Source organism: Suricata suricatta, chromosome 17, assembly GCF_006229205.1.
Source record: "Suricata suricatta isolate VVHF042 chromosome 17, meerkat_22Aug2017_6uvM2_HiC, whole genome shotgun sequence".
Lineage (NCBI taxonomy): Eukaryota > Metazoa > Chordata > Mammalia > Carnivora > Herpestidae > Suricata > Suricata suricatta.
In genome coordinates this window covers 440,175-451,348 of record NC_043716.1, presented here as the reverse complement: position 1 = coordinate 451,348, position 11,174 = coordinate 440,175, and the positions used below count along the sequence as shown (strand labels likewise).

At 60.0% G+C, this 11,174-nt stretch overlaps 1 protein-coding gene across 2 annotated transcripts in view; it reads right to left on the bottom strand.

The window, feature by feature from the left end:
* Nucleotides 1-4,608: 4,608 nt before the first annotated feature.
* The window catches only part of SMTNL2 (smoothelin like 2), an 18,198-nt gene continuing 11,632 nt past the window's right edge, over nt 4,609-11,174 (bottom strand). For both annotated transcript variants that reach the window (XM_029929067.1, XM_029929066.1), the window contains exons 7-8: nt 10,814-10,965; nt 4,609-4,926 (exon numbers count right to left, since the gene is read on the bottom strand). In XM_029929067.1, the coding sequence (XP_029784927.1) occupies nt 4,800-4,926; nt 10,814-10,965 (279 nt within the window). In that variant the 3' untranslated portion in view covers nt 4,609-4,799. The remainder of the gene's footprint in view (nt 4,927-10,813; nt 10,966-11,174) is intronic.

Below are 11,174 nucleotides of genomic sequence, written 5' to 3'. Positions count from 1 at the left end.
GCGGGGGCCACAGCACGAGCCCCTCACACACCACCACGCCAGGCGCATTTGTGCTAGACACGTCTCGTCCACATCTAGTCGGGAGGAAACAGATGTGCAGATGCACCGTGCCCGGGCTCTTGAAAAGAATCGCATGGAAAACGGACAGAAAGCAGAAAGTAGGGAGACTCTTCTAGATTAAGACCTAACAACTGAATGTGGACCCTGGAGGGTATTTTTTAACAGCCATGAAAGGCATGTGGGGGCCATTAGAGAAATTTGAAAACAGGCTGTTCATCCGATGGATAAATGTCTGATTTCTTTTTTTAATGTTTTTTAAAATGTATTTTTGAGACACAGCATGAGCAGGGAGGGGCAGAGAGAGAGAGGGAGACACAGAATTGGAAGCAGCTCCAGGCTCTGAGTGGTCAGCACAGGCTGATGCGGGGCTCCAACCCACGAACGTGAGATCATGACCTGAGCTGAGTGAAGTCGGAGGCTTAACCGACTGAGCCCCCCAGGCGCCCCGATAAATGTCTGATTTTGAAGGGTGCTAACACACCACATGTGGAGAACATGGATGTCTCCGTGGATGTCCAAGTCCTCAGTGGGGAGTGTCACAATCTCTGTGCCTTCCTCCTCCACGGTTCGGCAAGCCACAGTGAAGACGAGTGTGGGAGAGCTCACGAAGAACGGAATCCACCTGTTCCCTGACCCCGTCTTCCTGAGTTTCTGTAAATTTGAGGACTTTTTCACAGAACCTTGGGAACACTAATGGCGCTGATGCTTCAGGACGCGGACCAGAGGAGGATCTTGGGCCTCTGCCAGCAAGGGGCCGGTGAATGCCCACTTCACAGCATGCCGGGAGGTGAACTGCGTTGGGGGCGCGGCCACGGAGCCCAGGCGCACGGAGACGTCCAGGACTCGGTGAGGACAGCAGGTGGTGATCGCGCTGCTGGCTGCTGAGGTGGCAGACGCTGGAGAGGGGCTCCTTTTAGAGGATGAGGGAGGTGCACAGCCCATTGAGGCGGACATCCCCGGACTCCCAAGGCCCAGGCCAGCCCTGGGCTACGGTCCGGGTTATGTGCACAGAGCGCAGAGGTGCGATGGACGTGGGGAAGGAGGCCACGACAGAGGCAGGGAGAAAACAGCAGGGAAGATGGGGGGCCTGGAGGCAGGGTGAGGCCGCGGACGTCAGGTAGAGGGGTCCACATGGCCTCCATGCTCCATGCCAGCTCTGTGTCTGGGGAGGGAGAACCCTGGCTTGTCCAGGTGCCCCCGGGTGCCGTTGGGCACCCCTCCGCTGCCGCCCGCCCTGCCATTCAGAGCCCCTCCCAGCCCTTCGTCCCGGACTCCTCCCTCCCACGGGGGCTGCCGGACACCCCGCTAGCCCAGCATCCTCGCCCCCCGCTTCCTCGTGTTTTCCCTGGCTTGATGCTTCCTTCCTAGGGAAGAGACACGCCCAGGCATTTTTAAAAAAATGCTTATTAATTTAGTCAGAGAAGAGACAGAGAGAGTTCGCCAGGGAGGGGCAGAGAGAGCCAGAGACAGAGAATCCCAAGCACAGTGCAGAACCCGACAGGGGGCTCGAACTCAGGAGCTGTGAAACCGTGACCTGAGTGAAAACCAAAGGTTGGACGCTTCACCACTGAGCTCCCCAGGCGCCCCTGATCTTTACTGTGCTCTTTCAGAGAAAGCACAGTGACGGCTGCTTGATGTCAAAGCAGGGTGAAGCCCCCAGAGATGAGAGATCAAAGGTGCTGCAGGCGAGGGAGAGGAGATGGGTGGTCCCTGGCGGACATTTACCGTCAGCAGGCGCCCGTGAGAGCAGGCTAAGGGCTAAGAGAAGGGACACGGAGGGCTCATCAGGCAGCAAGTCACCAGAATAAGCGTGTCAGCCGCCACCGGCCCAAGAACCCCAGTCCAGAGCCACGTCTGCTGGGTGGGGAAGAGGCCCCACCACCAACGCGCCGACTCAACCAGCATGTTTAGCTGGCCACCCAATCGCCCGGCGTCCAGTGGGCCCAGGATGGCAGTAAATAGCGTCCCCTGCCCGCCTCCTCCGGTTACAGAGTCCTGAGCACCGCGGCCGGGGACGCCGAGAACTTAGCATCATCCTGCCCATTTGCGAAACGCATTGGCTTTAACAAACTGTTCCCCAAACACCTGGCCCCTACGTGCCCCGCCGGCCGGCATGCGCCGGTCACACTCGGTCCGCCTAAGCCCTCACTCGCCTTGAGAAATAACCCACAGCTGTCAAGGAGGCTAAAGCCCACGTTGGCTCTGGTGAAAGGTTCACGGCAGGGAAACAAGCCAGTGTGGTCAGACCCAGTAAGTTTTAACAGAAGCCAGGTGAAGGTCTCCATCTGGAAAAGCAGGAGAATCTCATAAGCACACTGAGAAAAAATTCTCTCCGGGGAGGGAAACAAAAAAAGATGTGAAGCCATTAGTACGGAGGTGGACAGGCAACGTGAAACTGGATTTCACAGATGGAACTTTGACGTAACCCTGAACTTCAGTCTAACGCTCTCCCAACTGAGCTATCTCGGCAAGCCCCTAACGTAACCCTGATCTAAACCGGTGGTTTCCTGATCTCTTCAGACGGTGCCGCCTTCCTGCGTCTTCTGCCCCAGCCTTGGAACCGCCAGATTCTGTCCGAGAGGCGGTCAGGCTTAAAACCCACGAAGCCATAAGCGTCCTCTCGAAGACCACAGACGAGATCCTCACAGAACCTACTGACAGGCCTCGAGTCTGCATTGCTCTGAACGGAGACACGAAGGCCACCGCTCCTTATTCCGGCAGGACCGGCGGTTTTACGAGCAAAGGTGCACGGCCACGTTTGCAATTCCGGAGAGTTCCATTTAACACGTGCGAACACTCACGCACGTATCGAAATGCTTTTTACGGGGCCCTGGGTTCCCAGATCGGCTTTAGGTTTGAAAGCCTAAGCTACAGTGTGAAGAAAACCATGCAGTAAAAACAGGCCCCGTGTCTTTGCTAGTAAGAGGCTCGCCGCCCCAGCTCGGGGCCGCCATGGGGAAATCCAACAGACGGGACAAGTCTTTGTCCTGAGGAAGCAAATCTGCCCAACCTACAGCTCATGCACCCGGAAAACCTCGCCGCGCTCCTCCTCACGCCCCAAGCTCTTCCCTGGCTCTCCCTACACACAGGGGGTGCGCGTGCGAGTCCGGGAAGGCACAGGGGCCAACTGCAAACTGTGTGAGCAGAAGAACGGATTCGCTCCTTGAAGGGAAATTCTAGAAGTGTGTGCCTTAGTCCAACCTGATTAGAAAATGGTTCTTGGGGCGCCTGGGTGGCTCAGGAGGTTGAGCGTCCATCTTTGGCTCAGGTCATGTTCTTGCAGTTCGTGGGTTCCAGCCCCGCATCAGGCTCTGTGCTGACAGCTTAGAGCCTGGAGCCTGCTTCGGATTCTGTCTCTCCCCTCTCCTGCTCATGCTTTCTCTGTCTCTGTCTCTCTCTCTCTCTGAAAAATAAACAACAACAACAAAAAAAGAGGAAGGGGGCACCTGGGTGGCTCAGTTGGTTAAGTGTCCAACTCTTGGTTTCAGCTCAGGTCATGATCTCAAAGTTTGTGAGTTCGAGCCCCACATGGGGATCCATGCTGACAGTGCAAAGACTACTTGGGATTCTCTCTCTCCGCCTGCCCCTCTCCTGCTCACACACTGTCTCTCTCACAAAGATAAACAATAAAAAAAATGTTTTTAAGAAAATGGTTCCTGAAGAAGCTAACGGGTGCATTTTGTAGGACCTAAGATGTCATCCGAAGCCTGGCACAGAGCACCGTGACTTTACAGCAGTGGCCGCCGCGGCTTCCTCCACACGCGGGCCGCTCGGCAGTGCCCCGCGTCCCCCGGAGACCCGAGGGGCCTCCCAGCTCACGTCCCCCGACACCAGGGACCGGGGAGCCCGACCCACAAGTGCGTGAATGCGGGTCAACTTCCTGGACCCTGATCTGGGTACAGAAGCAGAGAAGCGGGTATTTGAGCAGATTTTTACTTGGAATGCACGCAGTCTCTTGTCCACGTCTCTTGTCACGTCTCCCAAACAGAAACAACCGGTCCAAAATGAAGTTTGACACATCTTTTTATGTGTAAACAGCCAATGGTACAGATGCAATTACTTTTCATAAATATCTCCAGCAAACCCCCTTAAAAAGATGTGAATAAAAACTACCTCTATGCACAAAGGGTCTCGTCCTTCCCCAAAAGCATTAACTTCCCCGAGAGCCTAATCTTAGCCAAACACTCTCGCCCCCCCGCCCCCCGCCCCCCCAGGAAGGACACGGCGCTTTGGGACCAGGCGGCAGCCTTCCCACCACCCAGACGCCAGGGTGACTTGAAGGTCATCTGCTGCCCAGGACCTGGGGGAGACTGAACAGTTTCCACTTCAGGCTGGGCTGGGGCGGCCTCCTTGCTTCCCGCAGAGGCCGCGGGGCAATGGAAAGGAACCCAAGATAAGGTGAGGAAGTAAAAAATAAAAAAAAAAAAAAAACAAAAAAACAAAAAACACCTTTGGGTATTTTGAGAACACACACTTAGTAACCAGCGTAACCCTGTGAAGCCAATGTATCAAATTCGCCCGCGGGAGAAGGGATCTCACATTCCAGAATCCACAGACAAGCCTTTTATTTAAAGGGAGATAATCACGTAGCACCGAGCACGCTCCCTCCTCCTGGAGCCCCTCGCGCGGGGGGCCTCGCACCAGGACGCCCGCGGCTCCTGCGGGGTCGCCCCGACTCGGGAGCACGGCGCCCCACAGCGTCCCGGGGGCTCGCGCCCTGCCGTCCACCCCCACGGGCTTCATTCAAAGCGACGCAGATGGTTGTACAGCGACTGGACATAGGTGAAGACGCACATGGGGTCCGGCCTGTGGCCCATCACCATCATGTCCTCCACCTCGATGAGGCGCTCGCAGTTGGCCAGATTCCTGAAACAGAGAAGCCGGGTCAGGCCCCGGGTCCCAGCCACCCGCCAGCACTGCCACCCCAGGGACAGGAGAGCTGCGCCCCTGCTGCGCCTTATGATGACTCCGGAGACCCCAGAGACCCCAGGGGACCCTGGGAGACCCCGAGAGACGCCTAGAGACCCCAGAGGACCCCTGGAGGCCCCAGCAAACCCCGGGAGACCCCTGGAAAGCCCTACTCAGAGGCAGTGCTGCCCAGACCCCCGCATCTAGAAACCACCAAGACAATTCACGTTTTGACTTACACAGGCTTGCTTTATTGCAAATTTCAGCGAAACTAAATTTCACTTTGAAGTTTCACTAAATCTACTTATAAAGTAAGTGTGAGTCAAAACTTTATTGGTCAAATTTCAGTTTAATTTAAAAATTAAATTTCACTAAAAGCTTCAGTGTCCGTCGGCAGCATGTGAAAATCAGCACACACTATAAAACTAAACATAAAATGAAGTAAAGCATGAAATTCACCCACATGCCTCCTAAAACCGTCTTTTAAAACTTTCACGAGTCGCAGCCTTAGCGATCCCCCCTCCCCCGCATCAGCACACACAAAAGGCCCTCAGCCGGCATTTTCTCCCTGGCGTTTGTGTCAACCCCCCCCACACACACACACTTGCTCCTGAACGTGGTCGTGAAACACCCACCTGACTTCACCGCCTACTAACGGGTCTCAAGCTTAGAACTTGCCCACCTCCACGTTATGACCCCCAGGCCCCGTGCCTCGCACCCCGGGAAACACGGGTGTAGATGCGTGCTGGGTGCTGGAAGGGAGGCGCTTCCCCGACCATCCCCAGCTCCCGCGGCCCACAAGGCAGCGCCCCCAGCGACAGGGTCAGCGCCACGCCCTGGAGTAACAGCGGGTGCCCTTCAGGGCACGACCCTGGGCGCAGAGTGGCGGGCAGGGCGGCATCGCACAGAGGCAACCGGGACAAACCCCTGCACCTGCTCCAGGCCGCGGCCACCCATCCACGGGGCGAACGCCAGTGGTCCCCTGCCTCCCCGTCAACAAGCGCATGACGGTCGGGGTTCAGGGCCCAGCCCCGTCCTCCCAGACTCTGGGCACGAAGGCACTTGGCTTCTGCTGGGCTCCGAGTGCACCACGGAATCATCGCCCCTGCGCAGGGCGGCGCGTGGCTGACGCGCAGATGGCACAGTTTCTGTGCCTGGAAAGAGCTCAGTGCACGTCCCCAGTGGTTGTCATTTTCGTCAGAATTTGGGACCTAAGCACAGGGTTCTGATCCTGGCTCTGCTGCTCGTGTCCCCTTTCTGTGCCATTTCCTCAGCAGAGACGCAGACCCCACCTCCGGGTTGTGTCCTGCACCGCAGAGCTTGCCAGCCAGCCCTTGCCGGCGCACCGTGCCGCATCTTCCGCCGGCCTGCCCCGCGCTGGCCACCTGCCAGGCGTCCCATCACAAGCCGAATGTCAGAGCGAGATGGGGACATCTGCCCCGGATCGCGCTGCCCCCTCCCCCTTGGGTTGGTGCCAGTGGCCAATGGAAGAGCAGAGTAGCTTTGTGAGGTGACAGGTCCCGGCCCAACACAGGGGCACCCTGGCATCCCAGACTGGCCGGGGCCGGGCTCGGGCTCAGGGAAGTGCGAGGGTGGACAAGGGCAGGCCTGTGAAGGTGCTTTGTTGATGGTGAAGAGTTGCAAATCCAAGTTCTCCGACCTGAGCTCACGTTTCTGAGCAGTCAGCATCTGCTGCGCTCGCACCTGCCTGCCGTCCTGCCTGCCCGCCCGCCAGGTGCGTGTGTGTGCCCTGCAGGGGCCCTGAATGTGCACCAGGTGTGTGTGGGCAGACACTGCACGGGGACCTGCACGCACACCAGGTGTGTGTGAGCGAGCCCTGCACACGCGACAGGTGCATGTGGGCTAGAGGGGGGCTGCACGTGCACCAGGTGCATGTGGGTGGACACTACACCGAGACCTGCATGTGCACATGCGTGTAAATGAGCCCTTCACGTGCACCAGGTGTGGTGGGTGGGGCCAGCACGAGGCCCTTCATGTGCACCAGGTGCAGTGGGCAGGGCCTGCATGAGGTCCTTCACGTGCACCAGGTGCGGTGGGTGGGGCCAGCACCAGGCCCTTCATGTGCACCAGGTGCAGTGGGCGGGGCCTGCACCAGGCCCTTCATGTGCACCAGGTGCGGTGGGCGGGGCCTGCACCAGGCCCTTCATGTGCACCAGGTGCGGTGGGCGGGGCCTGCACCAGGCCCTTCATGTGCACCAGGTGCGGTGGGCGGGGCCTGCATGAGGTCCTTCACATGCACCACGCGCGGGTGGGCGGGCCCTGCACACACGCCAGACCATCAATCCCGCCACTGGCCACAGTGGTCCCCAAGTTAAATGAGGGCCATATTAAAACCCTGACCCTTAGCCTCGGAAGAGAACGGCGCGCACCCTCCAAACTCAGGGGAAGTGCGCCGGGGGCTGCTCTTCTCCAGGATCAGGTCCCGGCCCCGCCCCCACGGTCAAATCCCTCTGCAGATGACTCCAGGCCAGAGAAAGTTTCCCTCCCATTTCCTACGCTAACTGGCTGCTGTGTACTTTCTACCTACTGGCCCCACAAGTCTGTTGTTTACCTAATTTCTTCCCCACAAGAGCCTTTCCCGTGTCGGTAGAGAATTTTCATAACGTGTCTTTCCCCGAAACCACATCTCTCGTTCCTCCCCTGGGGCTCCCATGGGCACCTGGGACCCCCTCTGCAGTGGTGCTGGTTTCTCTCCCGCCTCCTCGCCCAGAATGGCTGGTATATGCCAACCCGTGCAGGGAGAGTCTCGGATCCCCTTCTGCATTGGCTCCAGCCCAGGGCGTCCCTGCCCGGGCAGCGAGGCTTAGCTACCAGGGTCACGGTCGGGGTGGGCGCTAAGGCCTTCCCCTGTGGTCCCCCTCACGATCCAGGCGTGACGCCACCAGCAAGGTTCTGGCTTCCCGGTCCCCACCCCGGCAGCTCAGCGTAACCCCACGAGGCGTAAATGCAGCCGATGCGGGTTGGATGAAACTTGAGAATCAGGATAGGAGAAAAGGAAGATGGTCAGTATTGACTTCTATAAAAAGACTTAAGTCTCAAAATATTAGAGGCTCAACCGCCCTTTTTTTTAAAACTTGAGGTATGGTGACATAGAACTGTATTAAGTGCACACCCTATTGCCTTAAAAAAAAAAAAAAAGCAAGTGCTTTTGCAAAAGCGATGCGAGCCGGTCTCGCCACGCACCACGGAGCCGCCCGGAGAGGAGTGCCCGGCACTGCGCAGCGCTGTGCAGCCAGACCCGGGGGTGTCGGCGTGCCCTCACTTCTGAGTGAGCGTGCCTCGCCCCCCACTGCTTGGGGTTTAAAAGAAAGGCTCAGGGGCTTCTCCTGCCCCAGCTCTATCATAATCTCCAGGCAGCACGGGGCTGGCCTGTGAGGGCGAGGGAGGAAGGGCTCAAGGGGCTATTTTTACTTAAGCCTCTCTAAAGGCAGATGCCAGGCTCGGACTACAGCCTCCTGTCTGGTTTTAGCCACAGACACATGGACACTGCAAATAGCCGAAACCCCTTCTGCTGCGCGTAACCCGAGAGCAAGACACATTCCCCGCAGGGCGAGCGGGGGCCTCAGGGCGCACGTCCGGCTCTGCGCAGGCGCTGGGTCCAGGGAGGCGGGGTGAGGGGCGCAGAGGGCAGTGCCCCCGTGCCCCGCCGCACTCCTTCCTTAAAAGGACTGGCCCTCCCGCTCTCCAAGCCGGGGACACCTGTCCAACTAGGGAGCTCACTCCGCTGTCAACACTGCATTGCTCACACAGATTAGGCCGCAGGGCATCTTTGGGCCTGAGAGTCCCTGGGAGGAGGGCGGGCACCCGCCTCCACCACGCAGCTCCTGCTGCACCTGCATGCGTCTAGGGCCCTCGCTCACAGGGGGGTCTGCAAACATTTCCTTCCTGGTGTGAGGTGAGCCCCCTGTTGGGGGGTGCTGGTCTGCCCTCCATTCCTGCCCAAAGGCTGTGACCCCATTGGAGTCCAGCCCCCTGTCACCCGGCACAGCCCCCTCCTGCTGCCTGTGGGGCCCCGCGTGCGTGCTGGGCCTTGGCTGGCAAGCCCAAGGCGCGTCTACTAAGAACTGGGAGCTGGCACTGGCCAGCAGGCGTCCTGTGCTTTCTTTCAGCCTGTAGTCCAAGGAGGCAGCTAATCCTGGCTGTCCTCCTGGGAGACCACCTTCCTGTCCCCCCCAGTATCTACGAGGTCACCTCCCCAGAGACTCCCAGGGGAGGTCCCTGCCCAGGCCCCAAACAAGTTCCCCACACAGGCCTGCCCTGGGCCCCTAGCCTGCAGACCCCCATCCCCTCCCCAGCCACAAGCAGGCTCGGCCGCTGGGAGGCGGGGCCAGGCTTCGGCCTCATGTTGACTCTGAGCAGGAGGGAGGCCTGCTCACACCAGCGCCCTGCAGGCTGGGGACAGAAGGAGCGTGTTCTGTGTCCCGGGTCAGGAGGCTCCGAGAGCTCAGCCCTCGCACTGGGAAAGCACAGCCACAAATCGCTCTGGCTGGCGGGTGGGGAGGGGGAGCGGGGCGATGCCCCCAGCCCAGTCTGCGGAGGACACCAGGGGCTGCATTGGAGCCCCCCCCACCTCCGCCCTGCACAGTCTGGTGTGAAGGCCGCCATCTCTGGACTTGAGCCGCCCGGCCTCCCCCTGTGAGGCGCCCTCCCCAACACCAAGCCGTCCCCCCTTGGCTCTGCTTCAGCACCGTCTGGGTCCAGTTGCATAACACGCCCTGTCAGAGCTGTTTCTGCGATCAGGATGACAGCTAACCCAAGCAGCCAAGAAAGAGAGGAGTTCTTGTGACCCCGAGGGGGCCGAGGGTCTGGGCGTGCCCCCGAGACCTCGGCGTAGGGCAGCAGCAAGGTTCCTACAACTCGGGCGGCCTCCACTCCGCCCCCAGGCCTCACCCGAAGGCCCCGACTCCATCCCCCGCAGGGCCAGGGTCCAGGAATGGAATGAGGAGGGCACACGGGCCTGGAGTGAGGCCCCCCCCACCCTGGTCAGGACACCAGGAATGCAGACCAGAACACAGTGGGTGGGCACAGGCGGCTCACGGGCTTACGTCCCCAGCTCCCCAGGCACTGAGGCTGCGGCAGGAGAGACAAATGTTCCCTCCAGGAAACTCCGCTTTCCCTCTGACCTCTGACCCCCCTCTGGGCCCCGTCCCCAGGCTCCCTGCCCTCTGCCTCCTGATGTGTCCAGCCCACAGGAGGCCGCACGTGAGGGAAGAGCACTCCCACCCCAGCTCCCTGCCCGCAGCTGGTCCAGCCGCTGCCCGCTCGCCCGGCCCCCTTGAGCCACCCTACCACATGGATGCTCCTGGGTCCCCGGATGGCCAGCAGACCCGCCTCAGGGGACAGCCTGCACCCCTGCCCCCAGCCAGACCCCAATGCGCCAGAGGCTGCCCTGAGCCAACCGCCAAATACCAGACTGGGTTCCCAAGTGCTGACGGATCCCAGAATCTCCCCCGACCCGGTCCCCTCCCGAGCCGTCTCAGGAATCCAGACAATTTTGTATCAAACGCTAGAACAACACTTAGGAAACAGAAATCTACTTATTGAAGAATTTTTTAAAAGTCTCTGAGGAAGATATTATTCGATGTCCTGCTCACCCAAGCAACGGTGTCTCTTCACCAGCCCTGGGGCCGCCCACCCCACTGGCCCTCATGCCCGGGAGAGGCCAGGCGCCCAGCGAAGGGCAGGTGCGCCGAGTCTGGGCGACCCCTGCAGGCCTCAGTCTCCCCACCTGTACACGAGGCGTCCGGGATGGCCTCAGGACCCTGCAGAGGACTCCAGGCCCCCACCCCCGGCAGAAGCCGGCCTCAGCACCGGCCGCACTCACTCGGCCATGCTGAAGGCCAGCTCGAAGTTCTTCTGCGGCTGCGCGGGGCTCAGGGCGCTGTAGTCAAAGGCGTCGGGGAAGAAGGCGTGCACCAGGGCGCAGAAGGCCATGCCGTCGCTCCAGCTGGACGAGAAGTTCTGCAGGTCCACGTGCTTCCAGCGGCCGGGGCGACGCAGAGGCGTGAGCGGGGCTCAGGCCCGCCTCCGCGCCCCCCACCCAATTCAACCCCTCAAGCAGACGCTCCCAGCCCCTCCCAGCACAGACCAAGGGCCCTGGGGCTGGCGCAAAGTCTGGGCTCACCTGGTAGCCAGGGGTCCCCTGGGGCTGGGGTGGGGGCTGGGCTCACCTGGTAGCTGGGGTC